General features: G+C 48.8%; 1 protein-coding gene across 2 annotated transcripts in view; it reads right to left on the bottom strand.

The window, feature by feature from the left end:
• Positions 1-25,444, bottom strand: part of LAPTM5 (lysosomal protein transmembrane 5) — a 123,855-nt gene that overhangs the window by 54,045 nt on the left and 44,366 nt on the right. Inside the window, exon 3 of one of the 2 annotated variants that reach the window (XM_069225122.1) lies at positions 834-910. In XM_069225122.1, the coding sequence (XP_069081223.1) occupies positions 834-910 (77 nt within the window). The remainder of the gene's footprint in view (positions 1-833; positions 911-25,444) is intronic. The other variant, XM_069225123.1, reaches the window with a different exon arrangement.

Here is a 25,444-nt window from a genome sequence, read left to right as displayed (position 1 = left end):
CACTCACCAAACATTAATTTAAAAAGATCACACACACACTTACCTTCAGCCTTGGAGGCCCCATGAGGGTTGGGACTGCAGCCTTCCCTCATTAGCTGACCTTAGGACAGCCAATGAGGGAAGGCAGCAGTCCCAGCCTCGTCATAGAGTGGGATGGGTCAGTGAGACTGCTGACCCCACCCCATTCTGTGATGAGGTGTCACTGATTGACACTCACCCTGGGCACTTCAGGGCTTAAACCTGAAGCGCCCAGGTCAAAGTCAATGGGTGACGCTTTCCTCATCACCCAGGGAAGGGACTTGAGGCACCTTTGCTGAGCCGAGGAGGTCACGCCCATAGGAGCTGTGACCTCTTCAGCCCAGCAAATTTCAGCTCAGGAAGCCAGGAGTCTGCGCAAATCGCACATGTCTGCTCCTGGCTGTCTGAACTGAACATGAAGAGTGTCTGTCAGGCTGACCTTTACTCAGCCTGACAGACACTCTTCATGAGGGGCAAAAAGTGGGGGGGGCATGGCCCCTCCGCCCTAAAGGACAGGCCGCCCCTGTCTACTCCAGTCATTTAAAGCCCACACATTATATTGACACTGAACCATTAGCACTGAATGCTTGAATTGTCTCTAGCGGCGTAAGGTGTGACTATCTTTCTCTATAGAATAGGCAGATTCTATATATCTATTATTCCAGACATAGCTAGGTAATAACTTATTACAAAATTGCTTTACATATATGCTAGGAACAGTAATACAAGACTATACACGCAGCAGAAAGGTATTTCAGCTACTATCTAGTCCCTACTGTGAGGGCCATGGAATGAGAAACATCTCCATACTGTACCTTTATCACACCGAAGAAGAGGCAGACGCTAATCAACAAAAGCATGATGATCAGGAGGAAGGTGGAGGCAACATCTGCTGAAATAAACAAAATATCCTATGACGTCAAAATCAAGCCAGTGATGTAACAACTACAAACAGTCATGTTTCGTGAATGCACAGACTTTTTTGTGTGTAGGTCCTTTGCCATGTCAATTAAAATGGATTCATTCACCCTCCTTTGCTATCTTCACTCTATTTCACTTTTGCCTAACTTTTGAATGGCTTGTTCTGTAACCTAAATCTGTTATATTTCTGGCACTCATCATGCGACAGCCAATCTCCCCTAACATGGAAGTCAAAAGACTAAGAGTAACCCTTGACACCCATCTCAGATCTGTGTGTAGTCAGCACACCCCAGCACTGCCTCCACGTAGATTGTACTACTGAATATCGAGGACAGAATATTGAGGGACAAAATATTGAAAGGTAAGTACATATAGGGAAGTATAGATAACTCCACATCTATGTACCTTGAAAATATATGTACTGCGTACCTTGGAGTTAGGTATTGAACTCTAGACTTACTTAGCTGATAATATTTTGTTTACATTTTTTGTTCTCAATATTTTGGGTCGAAATTTACAGTGCACACCTCCACATACTCTGTTCCATACTTTATCTCATTACTACCTATTATGGACTGTTGATAATTCCTACCCCAGCTGTGCCACCTACATCCATGTCCACAACAATGCATCAAAGCTAGAATCCCAGACAGGATGCTTGGGACTTATGGGACTCTATCTGAACACTGACCCATTGTCCATAAGTCCCTTCAAAGACCCATTGCACCATCCATGTGGAAAAATACAATGTTAAAACCCTGGAAGCTTTCTATTCTGAGCCATCAGGCTGTTACTTCAGATACCCACACTGTGATTCAAAAGGAGGTAGCAGCTTTGTGGTCTGTATTCCTTCCAGAAAACAGCTTGAAACGTACCTGCTATGGAGCTTTATACTACCTCTCTCTGGGTTACTGTGGAGTTATAGTTGGAAAAAATCAGACTTCTGAATATATTGATAATCTACGGTGTTCTACCCTCTAATAGGCTGTACCATTTATTTTAGGTATGCATCATCCCAACTAAGTGCATACCTCTCTTTCTTCCTCTACCTTCTTTTCTATCTCTTTCCTGTACCTTTCTATTCTTCTGATTACCAATGATATTCATGCTGATGACATGCTGATGTCACTTCTGACTTCTCTCTGAACAAACACATTTCTGACCTTAAATGGAGTACTATCTTACAATATGTTTGTGTAGGAGGCTGGCCTCGTTTGTAGTGGGTACCTATGGTACTTACACCTTATACAAGGTCCAGCTATTCCTTATTAGGGAAATATAGGCAGTTTCTAGAAGCCAGGCTGTCTAGAGGTAGCTGTAGGCAGAGCAGCCAAGGCTGAACTAGGAGACATGCAAAGTTCTTGCAATATCACTGTAGTCACACAGTACTTACACACAAGAAAGACAATACTCAATGTTACCAAAAATAAAGGTACTTTATTTTAGTAGCACAAGGCCAAAATATCTCAGAGACTATACTCCCTTAGGAGGTAAGTATTATACACAAAATATACACTAGTAACCAAAATCAGGTAAGTAAACAGTCATAAAATAGTGCATATAGTGAAAATCATCATAGGCTAGGAGGGGCATAGGGGCAACACAAACCATATACTAAAATAGTGGAATGTGAAAGTTGGTTTCCCACCTAGGTGAGAGTAGTGTGTAGAGGGGCACTGGGAGTGTAAGAACACAAGGAAGGTAAGTAAAGTACCCCACCTCAGAGCCCAGGAAAATAAGAGTAAAGTACATCAAGGTTCCTCAGGACACATTAGGAGTCGTGGTAAAGTATTATGCAAAAAACAAGCAAGACTGCAAGACACCATAGATGGATTCCTGGTTCTGAAGACCTGTGGAGAGAGAAGACCAAGTCCAAGAACAGATGAAGAGTTCAAAAGTGGATTCTCCGGTTGGAAGAAAAAATCAGAAATGCACCAAAGAAGCGGATTCCTGCTTGGTGCAAGAGATGTCCCACGTTGAGTCGTAGGATGAAGGCTGGTTTTCGTCGTTGGATTCTGCCAACAAGCCTTGGCTCGTGCAAATGTCGCAGTTGGTGGGAAAAGGCGCTACCTGGGCCTAGGAGGGACCTGGGGGTCTCAAGTCAGACTGAGGAAACAGAGGAGGCTCTCAGCCCTTCAGAGAGCCCTCAGAAGACCAGGCAGCACCCACAGGAGTCCCAGGACACAGGGACAAAGGAGTTGCAAATCCCGGTCATCGCAGCACTACACAAAGGGATCCCATGCCGCCGGAGAACAACTCAGGGAGCTGAGCGTCACAGGATAGAGTGCTGGGGACCTGGGCTACGCTGTGCATGAAGGATTTCTTGGAGAATCACACAGAAGCCCTAGGAGCTGCAAAACGTGGTGCATAGGGGTATTGTCTGGCTCTGAGATAAGCCTTTACCTCCTCCAAATTTGGACAGCTGGACCTTTGAACAGTCAGGATCACTTTGGTCTCCCACCTGTGTTCCAGGGATCACGCTCCTCGACAGGAGAGGAGTCCCAGAGTACCGGTTGTCTCTGCAGAGAGGTGCCTGCTGAAGCAGAGAAGTAACTCTGTCACTGCATGGGAGATTCCTTCGGTCCTTCTAGTGTAGGATGAAGACAGGCAGTCCTCAGAGCGGGCACAACCTGGAAACTGTTGCATTTGCAGGCAGGAGCTGGAGTTACAGAGTTTCAGTAGCCTTCTTGGATACTTTGTTGCAGTTGTAGAGTTCCTGGAGCAGTTCTGCAGTTGATCTGACGGTAGAATTTGAAGTAGAGGTTGCAGAGGAGTCCTGCTGGAATCTTGCAAAACCAAATCTGAGGAAACACCCAGAGGAGAGACCCTAAATAGCCCTGAAAGGGGGATTGGTCACCTATCAGGAGGGGTCTCTGACGTCACCTGCTGGCACTGGCCACTCAGATGCTCCCTGAATTCCCTGGCCATCCTGAAAACAAACTATGAGCACTGGGGTCCTGACTAGCAGGATCCCAGTGAGACAGTAAAAACACACTGACAAACAGGTTGAATTTGGGGGTAAAATGCCAAGAAGGATGGTACTTTCCTATGGTTTGAATATATATCAGACCATGTACCGTTTTTCTGATAAAAAAATGTTGTCCCCTTAACCGGAAGAAGTACTTGAGAGTCAGCAGCCCACAATGCATTCTGTTATTTCCTGTATAAGGATGGGGCACACTCCCAGGGTCTCAATACCTTTCCATTTTGGATGAGATAGAAGGTTCATTTTTAAAACCTCTGCCTTTTCCCCTTTTCTTTAGAGAACCCTCTCATTCTTAAAAAAGTGCATGCGGTCTGAGCATACTGACATGCAGTTCTTCCCATCAGACTCACAAAATACTGGTCTCAATTTGTGACCAGTATTTTTGTGACCAGTAAATCATTTTACAAATTGGTCTATGTACTAAGTAGTCATTTTGGAAAATTCAGATTTGGAGTGGGTCACAATCCACCCTACCTCATGAATATTTATGATCACAAAATGTGAGACTCTGGATGCCGTCACAGGAGCATGCTGGAGTCTGCAGAACACCATATCTGTAACTGACTTTTAATAAAGTAAACTTTTCTTTATAAAAGCAGCTTGTTTTCCTTAAAGGAAACAGGACTTTGTTTGAAAATAAAATTGACCCCTTCTCTTTTGTGAATGGTTCACTATCCCAGGTTGGTGGTCAGTAAAATGTTCAAAACATTAATACATATGATACCAGTTTGAAACTAAATCCATACACATTCAAAATCCAATTTTCGGAGTCAGAAAAACTTGTCTTTGTATAAGTACATAGAAAAAACAGCATTTTAGCAGTTGCAAACACCAAATAGAAGCATTTATGACCTTTAAAATGCTTATTACATCTGGCCCTCTATGATCAGTCGGTATTAGACCTTAGGTTCTGAAAATGGGCCTGCAAATATGCCCTGGTAAATTGTCCACCACCCCACCATTCCACTCGACATGCCCACCACAGCAATATCTATTTGGATACGTTATGAGACATTTTGCAAAGCATTTCCCGAGGAAGGATATCATTGGGGGCAGAGCTTTTTTTGCACAATGGCATGATGAGATCACCTTCCACTTATTGTTGCTGGCCCCGAAGTTATGCAGTTAGTATGAAGATCAACTTAAATCATATGGGAGGAAGAGATGAGACTACCAGTCATATTTTGTTATGCTCTTGAATGATTGTGTGAAAAACCTGCAGATTACCGTGACTGAGGCTGTGGTGCTTTATTGAATATACAGCATTACTAGCTGAGGTTCGTTGAACTGCATTAGGGACAAAAGCCCCTTTCCTCATTTGAAGCAACCATGTAAGATAAGACATTCGTTCTCATGAGCATAGCCCTCCAAGATCTCACACGGTCCATAAACATAACTATAACACCTAAAAATCAACTTCGTAACATAGATCAGAGTCAGGTGTTATGGTGAGCACTGCTGTTTCTGCTTTTTTGACTTTCCTACATGCTCCTATTACTGTTGACAGTATTCCTCCTTTCTTTCCTTGGCGATTATGCGCCATGCATCAATATCGCTGGGGGATTGCTTCATGTAGTACTGGAGTCATAGCCTTGCCCAACAGGGTTTCTGTGCTGAATAGTAGATCCATCTTGGAGCTAGCAAGCCGTAGATTTTGTGTTTGTTTTTGCTCACTGATTAAGAATTGATCCACATACTTTTTAGACTGTGTATAGTGTATGTATGGGCAAAATCGAATGAGACCATAATGGCAATTATATGCTCCATTCTAGTCTTCATGGATTTGGCGTTGTTGATGGGTAAGTTTACTTGTTTACGTGAACTATACTGCAATGTACCGACCTGAGTAGGTGAGATGTTAATGGACAGCTTAGAGTTGAAATCCTCTGCATAAGGGCTGTCACTAACCCCCTCAAAAAGACTTAGTGCTGAATTTGTTGGAATCATTGTGAGAGAGTAAGTGAGAGTCTTTGTCTCTGCGATATTTGTTGGTGGACATTTTCTGGTTTGATGGTATATTGTGATAAAGATATTTCATGTTGCAGGTGGATGAGTTGTGAATCATGAGTGGGGGAGCATAAGGGTCTGACTTTAATGCACTGAACACCTTGACTGAAGAAAGTCAAGGATATCTGTGTTGTTTTTTGGAGTGTTTGGTAGAGTTTGTCATTGTAACTGAGTAGAGCTGATTTGTAGGAGGGTGAGAAGTGGTGTAGTGTTTGATGGGAAAGCTGGGGGGATTTGATTTTGACTGAAGGCTTGTAAGAGGACAATTGATAGTAGGGTGGGTGTGATATAGGTAAGATAAATAGTATTATGCTGTTTGGGAGGAGCTGGGTTAGAGATTAGGTCTTTGAATGGGTGTGTTGTTAGAGATACACGCTGGTTTTATGGTTTTGAAGTTGGAGGAGTTGGTTGTTGAAGCTTAAAAGTGGCTATGGTGAAAGGGGTTTGTTTTGCAAGTGAAATTGTCTAGGGGTTCATTGGGGATTGCGAGGGATGTGAGAAATGCAGGAGAAAAGCGAGGCAGTGACCATCTATGTTGGTTGGGTTTGGGTTAAGCATTGCAAGAGGAGATGTGCAGAGTATTAGAAGAGATGGAGGAGCAAGAGGGGGAAGAATAAATGTAATCAAGGAAGTAAGGTGGAGTAGTAAGAATGATTGGCAGTGATGGTTTAGAGAGAGAATTAAAGGGGGAAGACGGTTGTAGGATTGAGATGGAAATGTGTAAGGGTGAGATAGGAAACAGTGGGTAGGTGTTGCAGGGAAGTGAGAACACGAGAAGCTATAGGCAGCAGAGGTAGAGTATGGTGGAGTAAAGGGGTAAGAATGATTTGAGAGGCTTATAGACTGCATGTGTGGTTTTACAGGTGGGATTAGGAAGAGCTGATGGGAGGGATGTGTAATAGCTTGTCTGGTGAATAAGTAATGGGGAGGGAAAAATGTCCTAAGGGGAATGTTAAGAGAGAGTGCTCTGAGCCTTAGCCTTATTTTCGAGGCAATGAAATCAGAACAATCTTTTAATATCCAACTTAAACTGCACTGCACAGTATCGTACTCGCAGGGTAGAGTTCTACTGCACTGATTTCAAGCAGAACTTGACATGAGCTCTGTAGTCCCAGAGCCAGCTTTTAACATCTACGTTCCACAGCTTGTAAATTACAGAAGACCTCTCTAGCCGAGGGTAACCCATAGCAGCTTTCAGGTTGAAACCCTCAAGGGCCCGCCGAAATGAAAGTGCGTTCACAGCGAAATGAAAGAGGGACATTCGTAAGCCGGCTGCCACTTTTAGGAGCTACGTATGAAGCAGTGTCTGACGGGACATCGCTTGCCATCAGGGAGGCGTCCTTGGGAAGCCCTAATACAGTGTGATGCTCGACAGGCATACAGTCAGCACACGGGGCAGGGTTTGCGAGGGGGCAGGTAGGGAAAGAGGAAATGGGTTGGGTGCAAGAGGGAATGAGACAAATTACTGAAATATAACAGACCCTAAAAAATGACCCAGTACTCCGCGTCCTGCTGTGGGACCAAGCACGGTGGTGGTACCTGTTCCTTTATGCATTTCACTTTCTCCTGCCTTCTTTCTAAATTACCCTGCATCCCTGGGAGGGGTTATGTTATCTTGTTAAGTCTGCTGCAGTACAGTCACCCCTTGCGGGGTCTTGTGGCGGCGAGTACCCAGCAGGAGGCGCGAATGGTCCCGCCCTGCCTGCTCCAGTCAGAGAGAGGAGCCACTTTAGCCCCGGGGATGCAGGAGAAGACCAATCCCCACGCCACACAAACACACACGGGCTCAGCGTTAGCTCCTTATACAAAGTTTCCATGTTGATGGCCGTCAGCGTTTTTATAAGAAATAAGGACATGGAAACCCCAAAGCACAGAGCACTTCAGGGGGAGGAAGAAGCGGTACTTGCACACATTTGCACCACAGCTCCACCAATGTCATGAACACCTCGTTATAGGCCCGCGAGAGAATGCTCACAGTGGAAACATTAACAAGGCAGCCACAGTCAGTCCCTGGATTCTCAGACAGTGCCATCCATGTTGGTCTTTGGGACAGGAGCCTTCTCGAACCACGAGGGCTATGTTAGAGTGCAACAGCAGAACGAAGTGGTCTCTAGCTCCATCAATCTGCAGGGCCCATTATCCCGCCTACTGCTGAAAGGAGCAAGAATATTACATCCCTGGTTCGCCCAATCGTCAAACGTATTTTTAAGAGTGGCAGGTATTGTGAAGCTCGTTTCCCTTTAGGAATGACCTTTACATTCACCCTGTTTCATCCGCACACCTAACACCTGGACTTCCCCATCTGCTTGTCCATTTGAGAGGGTCTTAGAAGGTAATGCCCACAGGAGTTTGGAGGAGGCAGACTTTAACTGGATTTTAGGAATAAAGCAGACGATCGTAGACTTTTTCCCTGGAGACTGCCGCCTCTAGGGGGCTCCCTTCTTTCAGTGTCTAGAGAGGAGGATGTCAGATCCTTAAGCAGGATTTGATGGCTCAGCTGACTAATACATCCACTCCAGAGACCTGTACTTAACCTCAATATCACAGATTCAAATCGTGGCAGCTCTACTCAGCATTTCATCTATCCAAGAGTGATAAAATAAGTACCACTGAGTTGAGTAAATTAGCTGTCAGCACCAAGAGAAATTCACGAGAGTAAATATTGCTCTTTACAAATGCACACCTTATATTGATTTAGGACTAGGGTGACGGGATTTTCACAACCAAAAACCGGGACGGGCACAAACATAGACATAAGACTAAGGGGGTCATTCTGACCCTGGCGGTCGGTGATAAAGCGGCGGCCAACCCGCCAACAGGCTGGCGGTCCAAAAAATGGAATTCTGACCCTGGCGGGAACCGCCAACAGAGCCCGCCACTTTAACACTCCGACCGCCACGGCGGGACAGACAAACAGCGCGGCGGTCACCGCCAACAGGCAGGCGGCAGACAATGTACCGCCCACCCTATCACAACTCACCAACCCGCCACCTTTTCCGGGGCGGGAGCACCGCCGATAAAAACACGGCGGAAACAGACTACGAACGGGAAAACGCTCACCTCTATACACTCCACGAGGACGGAGGACAGCATGGAGCCCGAATTGAACATCCTACCTGCTCTCGTCTACCTGCTCATCTACCACGAGTACGAACTCCGGCGCAGACGACAACGGTGAGTACCGCACCTACGACACAGGGGAGGGGGAGAGGAGGAAGGGTTACGGGCACACACATACGCATTACACCCACCCCCCAACTATCTACACACCAATGCAGAGCACCAAGTCAAAGTGACCCCACCCAAACCCCCCGGAATAACGTAAAGATATAATTAAAGTGAGAAACTAAATTTATGTATAAAACAGGTACATTGAAGTCATGGTAAAATAGGAAAATGAATCAAAAAAATCCAAGTGTAAACATTGCGTAACCGATAAATAGAGGCAAGAAGTCCAGCACAGTCACTGAAATTTCAACTGTCCGTGGGCCAAAGTGTATCAACACATGGGCAAAGCCCACACAGGAGATCTGAGTCCGTTGGAGAGAACACTGCAGGGGCATCAGATGATAAAACTACAGGCACCTCAGGGGGAAGGGAAGGGGGGGCACCACAGCCACATGAGTCTACGACGCCAGATCCAAGAAGGGGCCACCATGCCCCCTGTTCAATCCTGGGGAGTGCAAAGCCTCAGTCTCTCAAGTCTCTCAAGTGGGTGGTTTGCCCACTGTCATATCCTGGGGAGTGCAAAGCCACAGTCCATCAAGTGGATAACAGTCTCCACAGGCAATGGAGGAGGCAGGGTGGCCCGAGTGCAGCGTGAATAGTAGCACGACACAGAACCGGCACTGTCATTGGGCCAGCGGTGCTTGAGACGGCGGGGCCCAGCGGAGCGGTGCTTGAGATGAAGGGCCCAGCGGAGCGGTGCTTGACAGGAGGGCCCAGCGGAGCGGTGCTTGAGATGAAGGGCCCAGCGGAGCGGTGCTTGACAGGAGGGCCCAGCGAAGCGGTGCTTGAGATGAAGGGACCAGCGGAGCGGTGCTTCAGATGAAGGGCCCAGCGGAGCGGTGCTTGACAGGAAGGGCCCAGCGGAGCGGTGCTTGAGATGAAGGGCCCAGCGGAGCGGTGCTTGAGATGAAGGGCCCAGCGGAGCGGTGCTTGACAGGAGGGCCCAGCGGAGCGGTGCTTGAGATGCAGGGCCCAGCGGAGCGGTGCTTGAGATGAAGGGCCCAGCGGAGCGGTGCTTGAGATGAAGGGCCCAGCGGAGCGGTGCTTGAGATGAAGGGCCCAGCAGAGCGGTGCTTGACAGGAAGGGCCCAGCGGAGCGGTGCTTGAGATGCAGGGCCCAGCGGAGCGGTGCTTGAGATGAAGGGCCCAGCGGAGCGGTGCTTGAGATGAAGGGCCCAGCAGAGTGGTGCTTGACAGGAAGGGCCCAGCGGAGCGGGGCTTGAGACGGCGGGGCCCAGCGGAGCGGTGCTTGAGACGGCGGGGCCCAGCGGAGCGGTGCTTGAGATGAAGGGCCCAGCGGAGCGGTGCTTGAGATGAAGGGCCCAGCGGAGCGGTGCTTGACAGGAAGGGCCCAGCGGAGCGGTGCTTGAGACGGCGGGGCCCAGCGGAGCGGTGCTTGAGATGAAGGGCCCCTGTTCAGCAGTGCTCCTCCCGGCGGTGCCCTGTTCAGCGGTGCTCCTCCCGGCGGGGCCCTGTTCAGCGGTGCCTTTCTGCACAGCAGGGCCCTGTTCAGCGGTGCCTTTCTGGACGGCGGGGCCCTGTTCAGCGGTGCCTTTCTGGACGGCGGGGCCCTGTTCAGGGGTGCCTTTCTGGACGGCGGGGCCCTGTTCAGCGGTGCCTTTCTGGACGGTGGGGCCCTGTTCAGCGGTGCCTTTCTGCACGGCGGGGCCCTGTTCAGCGTGCCTTTCTGGACGGCGGGGCCCTGTTCAGCGGTGCCTTTCTGGACGGCGGGGCCCTGTTCAGCGGTGCCTTTCTGCACGGCGGGGCCCTGTTCAGCGGTGCCTTTCTGCACGGCGGGGCCCTGTTCAGCGGTGCCTTTCTGCACGGCGGGGCCCTGTTCAGCGGTGCCTTTCTGGACGGCGGGCCCTGTTCAGCGGTGCCTTTCTGGACGGCGGGGCCCTGTTCAGCGGTGCCTTTCTGCACGGCGGGGCCCTGTTCAGCGGTGCCTTTCTGGACGGCGGGGCCCTGTTCAGCGGTGCCTTTCTGGACGGCAGGGCCCTGTTCAGCGGTGCCTTTCTGCACGGCGGGGCCCTGTTCAGCGGTGCCTTTCTGCACGGCGGGGCCCTGTTCAGCGGTGCCTTTCTGGACGGCGGGGCCCTGTTCAGCGGTGCCTTTCTGGACGGCGGGGCCCTGTTCAGTGGTGCCTTTCTGCACGGCGGGGCCCTGTTCAGCGGTGCCTTTCTGCACGGCGGGGCCCTGTTCAGCGGTGCCTTTCTGGACGGCGGGGCCCTGTTCAGCGGTGCCTTTCTGCACGGCGGGCCCTGTTCAGCGGTGCCTTTCTGGACGGCGGGGCCCTGTTCAGCGGTGCCTTTCTGCACGGCGGGGCCCTGTTCAGCGGTGCTTGTTCTGTAAGTCAAGGGAGTCAGACCTGGCCACGACTCCCTGCTCAGTCGCCCTCCGACCGTGCAGTTGCTGGACCCTTCGGTGACGGTGTCCTGGGCCCTTGGGTGTCCTCCCTCACACCCGGTATGGGGCTTGTGGGGCCCTCCTGGTCCGCTCTCCTGCTGGCTGACTTCTCCACCCTGCTGCCCTTGCCCTCCTTCGATGTGGCTCTCTGGCCCTTGCCTCCCCTGGATGTTGTGGCAGGTGAAGTGGAAGAACTTTGGTCCTTGGGGGCAGCCGTGTCAGTCGTCCCGCGGCGGCCCCTTAGTTTACGGGTCCTCTTTCCAGGGGGGGGGCTGGCTGTCCCCTTGCTGCTGACCGATGTATCACTGCTGTCAAAGGGGGGACTCCAAAATCCATGCACCACGGTGACCCTTGAAGCCGGGCTGGTGGTGGCTGAGGCGCTCTTGGGACTCTTAGCAGATGGAGGGGGGGGGTCAGGTGAGGGAAAGAGGTCAAGAGTGGAGAGGTAAACCTTTTTAGGACCAGGGTAAAGGGTAGGTGTAGTGGTTATGGGAGTGGAGGAAGAGGAGGTGGTTGTAGGAGAGTCAGGTGTGCTGTCCTTGGGTGAAGGTGCATGGGCTGGAGGCTGTCGTGAGGTGGTTGGCTGTTGGGTGGGTGGCTGCCTGCGTTTGTGTGTCTTGGAAGAGGGGGTGACAGACACAGTGGGAGAGGACACAGGGGACGTGTAAATGGCAGTGGGGGTGGTGACTGCACGTGTGCGGACTGTACTGGAGGGTGTGCTGGTGATGGAAGTACTGGCTGTTGGTGGTGTGCATGCAGGTGTGAGTAGAGACGTCACAGGGAGGGAGGAGGGAGACGAGGAGGTGGGGGACACAGAGGTGGCAGTGGCTGTTGGCATGTCTGCATCTGGGTGTTGCTTGGGTGAATGTTTGTGTGATCTGTGGTGCTTATGTCTGGATGAGCTGCCCTTGGGTGTTGAGGTGTGTGCATGCTGGTCTGATGGTGTGGGTGGGATAGGCAGAGGAACAGGAGACAGAGACAGGCTGGAGGCAGTTAGAAGAGGGAGGCTGGAAACAGGGACAATGGCTGCCGTCAGTGCTGAGGCCAGAGCATTGAACGATCTTTGATGGGCAGCCTTACCCGAATGAATGCCCTCCAGGTATGCATTGCTACGATGCACCTCCCTCTCTACCCCCTGGATGGCATTCAAAAGGGTAGACTGCCCAACAATGATGGTCTGTAGGAGGTCAATGACCTCCTCACTGAGGGCAGCAGGGGTAACAGGGGCAGGGCCTGAGGTGCCTGGGGCGAAGGAGACGCCCGCCTTTTTGGGCGAGCGGGCACGGAGCGAAGGCTGAGGGGCTGCTGGGAGGGCGGAGCTGGTGCGCTGGGTGGCGGCTGTACCTGTAGAGGCGGGGGGCACGGATGTTGCCGGCACCGCTAGGGAGCCCCCATCCGAGGACGTGTCGGTGTCGCTGGTGTCACCACGGCTCCCCGTTGTGAAGCTCCCCTCGCCCTCCGTATCACTGGTGGCCTCGGTGTCTGTGCCATGGCCCACCGGGGCCTTGTGAGTTGCAGCTCCCTCGTGCTCCGGTGCCAATTCTCCTCCACCTGATGATGCTAATGCACACATGCACAAGAAGATAAAGAAAAAGGGTGGGGGGGGGACATAAAAACAGGTTGAGTGCATGCATTGTCAACACCGTTGGCGGAGAGGACAGACACAGGAGCCTCATGCACTAAGCCGCGCAATCGGGGTACACTACTCAGTACTTGTGACTAGGCCAACAGGTCTAGGGACAACAAACGCGCACATGGGTGATGCAGGACCATGGATTGCTGTACTTGTCACCCTACAGAGGTGGGGGGCGGGGGCACAGGGACATGGCTAAAGCAGAGGACTACACTACAGAAAGCGCCCTGGCCTAATGTCAGCCACAGCCCGCTTCCCCCACCCAGGCACCTCCACTGCGCGTAAAGATAGCTGAATGTGCTGGTACTCTCCCCCTTGTGTCTGCTGTGATGTCCTCACGCGCCCATCCAAATCGGGGTAGGCCACCGCCAGGATCCGGGACATCAGGGGGGTCAGGGTACGACTGGCACCCCTCATAGGTTGGGAGGCCATCCCCAGCAGTTCCTCGGTGGTCTTCCTGGTCCCGCGGCGGATGTCCTCCCACCTCTTGCGGCAGTGGGTGCCCCGTCTGTTGTGGACCCCCAGGTTCCGGACTTCCTTGGCGATGGCACGCCAAATGTCGACTTTCTGATGGGCGCTGACCTATTTGACATGTACAGGGTGGAAATTGAAATATCATCAATTTACCGCATGATAGATGCGATTGGCCCCCCCTCCCCAACCTTGCCATGTGGCACATGCTCTCATCTGTCGTGCCTTGCACTCGTCATTGTCTCCCCACCCCACCATCTTACATCCACCATACACAACCCAGGCATAGCCCATTCAACGTGCACACAGTGTACTTACCTGTTGATCTGGAGGACCGTAGAGTCGCGCATACTGGGGCAGGACCCCATCCACAAGTTTCTCCAACTCTTCTGTAGTGAAGGCAGGGGCCCTTTCCCCAGTCGCAGCAGCCATTGTATCTCCCAGACCGAGGTCACAGCAGCACTTGCAGTATAGGTCCTCTCTTGTGGATGATCAGGTCTTGAGTGATTAACCAGATAGAAAATGGCGGTCACGCCCGCGGCGGTGCGTGCCGCCGCGGTGCGTTCCGCGACCGCCGGCGCACCTAGTCATTGGCTCGTGAAACCCATAGGGTTCGATGTTAACCAATGCGGCTTGGCGCCGCGGTCTTCGACCGCCTACCGCCACGGTGTGTCACGCCAGCGCATTGACCTCACATCCCACTGTCACACTTCTCAGGTCAGGCAACCGCCATTTCAAGGGCCCACATGGCCTGATTTCTACTGCGTCACACAGGCCTAGGCCTTGCATTGCCACTCATACAAGCCATTCAATGCATTGAGAATCGTGTACTGTGCAAGCTGTAGTTACGTACCTGTGGGTTGCTTGACTCTGTGCTCCATGTTGTCCTTCCTAGGCACCGTCCGCTGGGACTTGCGAGGAGAAGGATGAATCCTCTTGTGTACCGACCGCTGGTGGACCTGTCGACAATGGAGGAACGTCATATAATACTTCGATACCGACTTGACCGAGCCACTATACATGAACTGTGTGCCCAGCTGGAGCCAGCACTGATGTCCCCCATCCGCCAACCCACAGGAATTCCCCCTCTGGTGCAGGTTCTGTCAGTCCTCCATTTTTTGGCAAGTGGGTCTTTTCAGACAACAGTGGCCATGTCATCAGGGATGTCTCAGCCTATGTTTTCTAAGATTTTGTCCAGAGTGTTGTCTGCCCTGACGAAATACATGCGGAGCTACATTATTTTCCCTGAGGAGGGTGATTTGGCCACTGTGAAGGCTGACTTCTATGCCCTTGGACATATCCCCAACATCATTGGTGCCATTGATGGGACCCATGTGGCCTTAGTACCCCCAAAAGACGATGAGCAGGTGTACAGAAACAGGAAAAGTTACCATTCGATGAATGTCCAGGTGGTCTGTTTGGCTGACCAGTACATCTCCCATGTAAATGCCAAGTTCCCTGGGTCAGTGCATGACGCGTATGTTATGCGAAATAGCAGCATCCCTTATGTTATGGAACAGCTACAGAGACACCGTGTGTGGCTAATAGGTGACTCTGGTTACCCCAACCTGCCATGGCTACTGACCCCAGTGAGGAATCCCCGGACCAGGGCAGAGGAACGGTACAATGAGGCCCATGGGCGATCTAGGAGGATCATAGAAAGGACCTTCGGCCTCCTGAAGGCCAGGTTTAGGTGCCTGCATATGACAGGGGGATCCCTAATGTACTCATCCAAGAAGGTGTGCCAGATCATCGTGGCCTGCTGTATGCTTCACAATCTTGCATTGCGACGCCAGGTGCCTTTTCTGCAGGAGGATGGTCCAGATGGTGGTGTCGTAGCAGCTGTGGAGCCTGTGGAGAGTGAAGAGGAGGAAGACGACGGGGACGACACGGACAACAGGGACACAGTCATACAACAGTATTTTCAGTAGCACCCAGGTAAGAATCCCCCACGCCATTTTACATTTACTTCTGCCCTCCTGCATCTCTACTTTCTGTGTTTCCCCCCAGTTCCTTTCAACTGACTTGTGACTTTCCCTTGGCTTTTCAGAGCTGTATGACCCACTGCGTGACTTCTGGTTTGTTCGGCCAGGGAGTAAAGCACATTGACATTGGTATGTTGTCATCACAATGTAACTGAACATTTTTGAACCGTTATGTGTAATACATTTGTTAAGAATACAAGCAGACTCCTGAGTGTTTTAAGTGCAATTAGTGATTTATTTAAAGTGCTACATATAGGTCCATGATAGTAAAACGGTGATGGGTGGGGGTGGAGTGATGTCCATGGCTGTAGTGCTTTCCTCTTATCTGGTTTCTAAGCACTAACATAACACAACAGAAATGCACTTCTGAGGTCAAAGAAGACTTTTATTGTTGTTAATTCTTCCCCAACCACAATATTTTATGTATGACGAATTAGTAGCTTTCAAGTCCGCGTTAATCAAACAAAATATATCAGTTTGCAATATACACAGCAGGTTATATTTATAAGATATTGAATGCAAAGCAAAACAAATACTTCACCGTGTGGGAATTATCTACAGCTTCATCTTTCTAAGGTCTGCAAGCTGATGACCCCTGTCAGCCGCAAGAAAGAGAGATTCATCTACCCACACGGGATTGCTGGCAGCCTGCGCCAAGCTCCAGCACGAGGTCCGGCAGATTCGAATCTGACTCTCTGCAGCCTGTTACATTCGTTACAAAGGTGTGCCCCCTCCTCTCAGACCTGGGAAACTGAGCAAGCCTTTTGGAGACTGGCCAGGTCTCCAAGACTACTCCTGTTCCCAAGCTCAAGCGAAGAAAAAACAACACCCATGTACTCTCTCTTATCATGTCTAGTCTACTGTGAGAACAAAACATCTTGGTTCATCTTGTGCAAAAACACAGCTTGGAAAAATACAGCTTGGATTCTCAACTGCAATGTCTAACTCCACGTTAAAGGCAATAGGCAGCTAACCTAAATATCAAATGCAATGTCTAGTGTCATGTCAAAGCCAATAGGCAGCTGAGCTGAATACAAAATGCAATGTATAATATCATGTCAAAGCCCATAGGCAGCTGAGCTGAATATAAAATGCAATGTATAATATCATGTCAAAGCCAATAGGCAGCTGAGCTGAATATAAAATGCAATGTATAATATCATGTCAAAGCCAATAGGCAGTTAAGCTGAATATCATGTCAAAGCCAATAGGCAGTTAAGCTGAATACAAAATGCAATATATAATATCATGTCAAAGCCCATAGGCAGAATATCTAATAGCATGTCAAAGTCAATAGGCAGCTAAATTGAATACATCATGTCAAAGCCAATAGGAATGCAATGTCAAAGCCAATAGGCGGCTAGACTGGATACAGCATGTCAAAGCCAATAGGCAGAATACAGAATGTGATGGCTAATGCAATGTCAAAGCCCATAGGCGGCTAAACTGAATACAGAAAGCAATGGCTAATGCCATGTCAAAGCCCATAGGCGGCTAAACTGAACAAAACATACCATGTGCTACTGGTGAACATTGAGCAACTAATATGCGCAGTGGTGAAACACAAAGTCATTGGTCAAAACAAACTTTATCAAATGGCAGTACATTCCGCCCTTTGACCAATGAATTTTTGTTTCACATATCTCTTGTTTCAAACAAAAACAAAAAAAAATATCAGATCAAAGCAATCCCTGTAAAGCAATAGAAGTGAATTAACACATTGATTTCATAACCTTTCACATCAGATACATCTACATAGAAAAGACTGGGCAATTTGTACTCTGAATGAGTCTCTAATTCAACAGTGTTAGCAATTTGATGTGGCATGAGTTCTGCTCATGTAAAGGTGCACGGTCCACCTGAAAGGTTTGCTGGAAGATAAGCAAAAGTCAGAGTTCCATACGAGAGGGAAAAAAAAAAAAAAAAAAAACAGCTTAGTTTCAGTGGAAGAATGCAATCAAACAAGTTGAACTTGAACTGAAGGCGCAGTTTGCGCAAAATGGATCCATGGTGCTGGCACTTTACTCAGCCAGGTTCAGGTTGGGGATTCGGTCCCTTCCCCGACCCCACACGCACACACCGGAAGGGGAACCACACAGCACACTCAGGGACAGTGGCGAAACGTGGTAGGATCTGCAAAAGAAACAAGTATGACTTTTCTTGCAAATAACATTTTTCATTTAAACTGCACCCTTCCTCTTTCTTTCCCTGTTTTATAATCAGCAGGACGTTTTTGAGGCCCTTTGTTATATTTTCTGCAGGTTCTGGAGGATCACTTGGGGCTTCAGCCCACACATCAGTACTGAGGTTTTTATCTGCTGCGCCACAGCTTCCCTTTTCTTGCACTGTCAGAAGGGCTGGGGCAGACTCCTTCTTTACCAAACCTCCATTCACTGCATTTTTGTCAAGTTGGGCCATTCTGTCTCCAATTTGTATGAATGAATCAGATTATTTTCTAGGTATCAGCATAATTTCGATTTTTCCTTGGTAATCTGCAGCAATCACTCTCCCTAAAACCTGATCAATTTGCCATTTCTGTCCTGGTAACTTTCCTCTCCCCAACTGCTCTGTGACTGCTTGCATGACAGATTGCTTTTGTGCGTGCTGCACAGTTTTTATCAAATCTAGGGGAATGTGCATCTCTCTCATCTCTGCCCACCTGTAAGTGACTTTTTCTCTCAGCTGTTCACATTTCTGGGGCACCCACTTAGCCATCCCCACTAAGGCAGAATTCTGGGTGAACACTTCTCTCTCTGAATTTTTCTCATTAACATCTGCAAGGTAATTGAACCAGTTAGGTGCTAAAACATTAGCAATGAACCAAAAATCAGCGTAAAAATGACACATCTCACGTAGCTCTTGCTTTAAAATCTGACACACATTATACAACTCTGTTCCTTCTACTGTGCCATAAAATAACATTTCAGTCAATGAATCATTAGTAAAACAAACATGCTTTTTATCTTCAGTAGACACGAATTCAAATGGTGCACACAATTTCATTGGTAATTCTTTTATCTGTGGTACTCTAGCCCTGTCTTGCAAGTACCAGATCCAATGTATGATTCTAGCTAGGGGCACTATTTTCTTTCCTTGTTCATCATTTAAATGTACATAAGTATTTCCTTCTTGCACTGCGCAGAAACCTAAAGTCTGCATTATTTCATTTGCCAAATCACAAGCGCGCAGCTGCATATAATTTTTCACAGTGACCATATACAAAAGTGTTAGGATTTCACTCAAATGAAGGCTATTCTTTTTCCAAAAATCAAACAAGCTAATGAAACTCGGGGTGTCTTGCTCTAAAATCCTTCGTTTTACAATGGTCTCTCTCGTCCGTCTTATCAGTTAAGGAATGCATTTTGGCTGCCAAAAACCCTGGCTCACACGAAAACTCAGTGCAGCTCAGAGCTGTCTTAACCCCCTCATTACTGGAATGGGACAAGAAAGATTCTTCAAAAACAGCCCTTTTATAACTTTCAGTCGGGCTAATTTGCTCACGTAAATTCCTATTTTCATGTTCCAACTGCCTACATTTCTCCTGTATTTCTCTGTAAGCAGATAAAGGTATCCAGACCTTTCTGTCATCATTACTTCCAAAAGACACGTTTTCTACATCAGGCATTTTAGCTACACATGCATTTTCTTCTGTAATTCCCCAAACAGAAAACAATTCACAGTTTTTCTTAGCACCATCAGGCAGTTTATCAACACATGTCTCAGACATGGTCTGCCGTGCTACTGTGATTCCCCAAACAGAAAACAATTTCTGTAATTCTCCAAACAACAAAAAAACAATTACACTTTTAAAGTGTGCACTTAGAAATCTACTAACTCGTCAAACCCCCTTAATCACCTCTTAATGACCGACCCCACGACTCCAGGTACCAATTGTAGTGCTTTCCTCTTATCTGGTTTCTAAGCACTAACATAACACAACAGAAATGCACTTCTGAGGTCAAAGAAGACTTTTATTGTTGTTAATTCTTCCCCAACCACAATATTTTATGTATGACGAATTAGTAGCTTTCAAGTCCGCGTTAATCAAACAAAATATATCAGTTTGCAATATACACAGCAGGTTATATTTATAAGATATTGAATGCAAAGCAAAACAAATACTTCACCGTGTGGGAATTATCTACAGCTTCATCTTTCGAAGGTCTGCAAGCTGATGACCCCTGTCAGCCGCGAGAAAGAGAGATTCATCTACCCACACGGGATTGCTGGCAGCCTGCGCCAAGCTCCAGCACGAGGTCCGGCAGATTCGAATCTGACTCTCTGCAGCCTGTTACATTCGTTACAAAGGTGTGCCCCCTCCTCTCAGACCTGGGAAACTGAGCAAGCCTTTTGGAGACTGGCCAGGTCTCCAAGACTACTCCTGTTCCCAAGCTCAAGCGAAGAAAAAACAACACCCATGTACTCTCTCTTATCATGTCTAGTCTACTGTGAGAACAAAACATCTTGGTTCATCTTGTGCAAAAACACAGCTTGGAAAAATACAGCTTGGATTCTCAACTGCAATGTCTAACTCCACGTTAAAGGCAATAGGCAGCTAACCTAAATATCAAATGCAATGTCTAGTGTCATGTCAAAGCCAATAGGCAGCTGAGCTGAATACAAAATGCAATGTATAATATCATGTCAAAGCCCATAGGCAGCTGAGCTGAATATAAAATGCAATGTATATTATCATGTCAAAGCCAATAGGCAGCTGAGCTGAATATAAAATGCAATGTATAATATCATGTCAAAGCCAATAGGCAGTTAAGCTGAATATCATGTCAAAGCCAATAGGCAGTTAAGCTGAATACAAAATGCAATATATAATATCATGTCAAAGCCCATAGGCAGAATATCTAATAGCATGTCAAAGTCAATAGGCAGCTAAATTGAATACATCATGTCAAAGCCAATAGGAATGCAATGTCAAAGCCAATAGGCGGCTAGACTGGATACAGCATGTCAAAGCCAATATGCAGAATACAGAATGTGATGGCTAATGCAATGTCAAAGCCCATAGGCGGCTAAACTGAATACAGAAAGCAATGGCTAATGCCATGTCAAAGCCCATAGGTGGCTAAACTGAACAAAACATACCATGTGCTACTGGTGAACATTGAGCAACTAATATGCGCAGTGGTGAAACACAAAGTCATTGGTCAAAACAAACTTTATCAAATGGCAGTACAATGGCAGAGTCCAGTTCTCGGTCGCACAGGTGCATTGTCCATATGCCTGTGGAAGGATGGAGCAGGGGCAGTTCAAGGTTGGACAGGGTGACGATGTGGGACAGTGGAATGACATCCGGGGGGATCTTAGGCTGGCGGGGGTCTTGGCATCCCACTCTGTCTTCCTTTGTGATCTCAGGCTCCTCTTGCGGGGTGGTTGATCTTCAGCAGGAGGTGGGGTTCTGGTGGCCCGTCGTTGTGTGGGGGCCTCCTGTCCACTAGCGCCGGCGGAGGTGGTAGGCTGTTCCTGGTCCGGGCTGGTGACAGGGGCCCTTTGGGGTGCCACATGGTCCTGCAATGTGGTGACTATTAGGTTCAGGGCCTGGACGATGTTCCTGAGCTCCTCTCTGTACCCCATGTACCGTTCCTCCTGCTGTGCCTGGATCTCCTGGAACCTGGCCAGTACCGTCGCCATCGTCTCCTGGGAGCGGTGGTATGCTCCCATGATGGTGGTGAGGGCCTCTTGGAGAGTCGGTTCCCTGGGCCTGTCCTCCCCCCCCTGTCGCACTGCAGCCCTCCCAGTTGCCCTGTTTCCCCGGTGCTCTGTCCTCTGGCCGGTGTGCCCACTACCACTGCCCCCAGGTCCCTGTTGTGGTTGGGGTGTTGGGTCAGCCTGGGTGCCCTGTAGTGGCGGACACACCGCTGATTGACCTGTCCTGGAGACAGAGGCATGGGCCCGCTGGGTGGGAGCTGTGCTGATATTCCCAGAGGGGGTTAGGTCTGCTGTGGCCTGTGTCTGTGTGTGGGGAACCGACTGTCCAGAGGTCCCCAAGGGTCCGGGCTGGTCATCAGGTTCCAGGTCGACAGAGCTGCTGTCCTCACTGGGGGCCTGTTCTGGGGGTGGGATGGACATATCTGGACCCTCCTGGCCGGTGTATTGGCGTTCGGGCCCTGCAGGGGTGAAAGAGTATGGTTATTGCTTCTGTGTGTTCCATGGCGTGCGATTTGTGGGTGCCCTTGTCCCCCAGTGCTGGCATTCCCTTGTGGCAGGAGTTGTGAGGGTGGTTTGTGGGGGGGATGGGTATGTGCAGTGGTCATGCATAGGTGATGGGTGTCCATGGTTTGTGTTGGCATTCAGGGTTTGGTTTTGGGTTGGGTGGGTTGTGCTGGTGAGACATTGGCAGGGAGGATGTGTGCTGGGGGGTTGGGGGTGAGGGTGGGGGTGGGGGTGCGGGTTGGCATGCTGGTGGTGGGGGGGGAGTAGTTGAGACTAGACTTACCAGAGTCCATTCCTCCGCCTACTCCAGCGAGGCCCGCAGGATGCAGGATGTTGAGGACCTCTTGCTCCCATGCTGTGAATTCGGGAGGGGTGGGTGGTGGTCCGCCGCCAGTCCTCTGCACTGCGATGTTGTGTCTTGAGACCATCGACCGTACCTTCCCCCGTAGGTCGTTCCAGCGCTTTCGGATGTCATCCCGGTTTCTGGGATGCTGTCCCACAGCGTTGACCCTGTCGACGATCCTCTGCCATAGCTCCGCCTTCCTGGCTATTGTGGTGTGTTGCACCTGTGTGCCGAAGAGATGGGGCTCTACCCTTATGATTTCCTCCACCATGACCCCGAGTTCTTGGTCCGAAAACCTGTGGTGTCTTTGGGGTGCCATGGGGTGGTGTGGATGAGGTGTGGGGTGGTGTTTGTGGTGATGTGAGTGGTGGTGTGTGGTGATGTGTGCGTAGATGTGGTGTGGTTGATGATGTTGGGTTCCTGTGTGTGTTGGGCTTTTCGATTGCTGTTCTCTCTCTCTCTCTCTCTCTCTCTCTCTCTCGCCTTCTCTCCGATTTCCAACTAGTGGGGGTTTGTGGGTGATGTGGGTGTGTGTTTTATAGTTGCTTGGATGTGTGGGGGTGGTGTTTGTATGTGTATCAGGTGTGTGTATTTCAAATTGTCCAATGTGGCTGGGTTTTGGAGCTGGGTGTGTATTTTGACCGCGGCGGTGTGTACAGCCAATGGAATACCGCGGTTGAATGACCGCCGCGTGGATTCGTGGGTCGTAATGGCATGGGCGTGTTTGTGTTGCCGTGGCGGTGGAGGTTTGGTCATCTCCAGTTTATCGCTGCCCGCTGATGAGGCGGCCTTCCGTGGATGTCGGGTTTTTGGCGGCTTGGCAGTTGTGGGTCAGAATGACCGTGGCGGGTTACCGCGGCCGCGGCGGTAGAATGGCGGTCTTCTGACCGGCGGTAAGAGCCTTTTACCGCCGAGGTCAGAATGACCCCCTAAATGTTGAAATGTCAATCAGTGATATATATATGATATGTGTATATATATATAAAATGAGAGCGAGATGTGTGTGTATAAATATATATATTTATATTGCTGAATGAAGTGTCGTTTAGTGATATACGATAACTCCCCCTCCATTGCTGTCAAAAGCTCCAGGGTCTGACTTTTGATGAGCCAGGTCCTGGCTTAGGGGAGACTTTATTCGCTCCTCATTAAATCCTGCTGTGCTGCTTGAATGATACGAGGCAGCATAACAGGTGACTCTGCAAATGTCAAGTTACATCTCTGGTGTGATAAGAGGGCCGAATGAAACGTGAGCCTGCACAACTCTGTGATTGATGTTCACGTTCATCCGACCCTCTGTCAAAAACTGGATATGCCTTTGTTTTAACAAAAAGTGTTGGGACACCGGGACAGTCCTTAAAAAAACGGGACTGTCCGGGCAAAACCGGGACATCTGGTCACCCTACTTAGGACACGCATATATATAAGAACTAAAGTTAACATCACACTAAACCACAACAACAGCCCTAGCTAAACCAAAGGAAACTTCAATATCTTGGTCTACTATGGTCCATGCTTTGCTAGTGTAATTTGGAATGCGTGACATCATGTAATAAATCTTTAGTATGTTTATTTATATTACATATATATATTACCCAGCGACAATTGCCAATGGGTCGTTATAGTTAGGTCAGTGTTTAAATAGGAAATTCGTTTTTTTGTGTTGCCAATAATTTTGGTGCTGATAGACAAATTTTCACAAAGCTTTCCAAAAAAGTGCTCTTTTTTGCCTAGTTTGTGCCTGGAAAGATTCAGGGTGATCTGTCAAGCAGGGGCTGAGAAAAAAAGGTGGTCCCAGAATGCAAAATCCCCATGCATTTTCCATAGACTTTATTCAATTCAATTAAACTTAAAGGGTTTTTATAGAGCGCATGGCCACCCAGAATGGGCTTCCCAGTGCTGACAGGATGTGCAAAGAAGTGAGCTGTTTAGACATGTAAATGGGCTTATAGTTGTTTTCTAAAACTTAACAGATTGTCATTTGTCCTAAGGCTGATTGGTTGGGAGTTCCAGAGTTTAGGAACCAGATAGTCAAGCGAACCTCTTGGTCTCTTGATTCTGGGGATGACAAGGAGAGATAGATTGTTTGAACTCCATTCTCTTTTGGTGCTACAGGGAGTAATGAGGTGACAAAGGATATGCGGAAAAAACATATGTTTTGCCCAGTGAGCAATGTGGAGTGCTTTAAATTGTATTCTTTTATTTATTGCAGCCAGTGAAGTTTGGTGAGAGCCCGGTATGCTGAATGACTTTTAGATATACCCAACAGTGATCGAGCCATGGCATTTTGGATGACTTGCAGCTTCTTGGTAACAGATAGTGAGCTGCCTAAATAAAGCAAATTGTCATAGTCTAGGCAAGATAGTGTAAGGCCTTGGACCACTGTTCTGCATGCTTCCATAGGGAGCCATTTAAGTGTCTTCCTCAGAGCTCTGAAGAGGCTCCGCAAGAGGCTAGTAAGAGCGCAAATTTAAAAATAGAGCTTTCTGATTGGCCCAGTGAGCTTTTTTCCCTTGGGCCATGTCACTCCGTGGGAGCGAAAGCTCTGATTAGCTGCAGCAATATTAGAAAATGTTGCTGGTAGCCATTACAGGACTCAGGGACTTAGTCCCCTGTCCTAAAGTTTAAAATAAAAACGACATAAGGGAGCAGGCTAGCCTTGCCCTCAGTCCCCTTGGGGAGAGAGAGCCAGAGGGACCCTGTCAGGGCCACAATAAAAAAAAAAAGTGATCCAGAGGAAAACAAAACAAAGCCGTTTCTGGATTAGAGTGACGCATAAATTATGCACAAAAGAAGAGAGAACCCTGGGTGGTTCACATTTTTAGGTGGAGAGCAGCTCCAGTAAGGAGCACCCTGCAAAACCAGTGACACTCTAGATCTGCTCACCTCTAATGTCTGTTTATCTAGCAAGGTTTTTAAGCATAGGATCAGTACAGTGCTATCCACACTGAGCTAGATAGGGACAAAGTATTTTTCCATTTATGCAGCAAAATCTTTAAGCATAGGATTGACACAGTGTCATCCTTGTTGAGCTGTTAAAATGACAATAGCCATTTGCCACTCCAGACAGTATTACAGCTCTGGACTGCTAAAATACCATCCAGGCCAACCTGGAATGAGTAAAAGCAACCCATGATGTGTTTTGCTCTCATTAGAGTTTCTCAGAGGGATTTAGGTATGTCCTATACAATTCACTAATCCTCAAATCTCGTGCAGAGATCTGTTTGGCTGCCAACACTTCAAGCAGGAAGTGTTGGCATCCATTTTGGGACTCAGAC

This window comes from Pleurodeles waltl, chromosome 3_1 (genome assembly GCF_031143425.1).
Source record: "Pleurodeles waltl isolate 20211129_DDA chromosome 3_1, aPleWal1.hap1.20221129, whole genome shotgun sequence".
Classification (NCBI taxonomy): domain Eukaryota; kingdom Metazoa; phylum Chordata; class Amphibia; order Caudata; family Salamandridae; genus Pleurodeles; species Pleurodeles waltl.
This window is presented reverse-complemented; position numbering and strand designations above follow the sequence as displayed.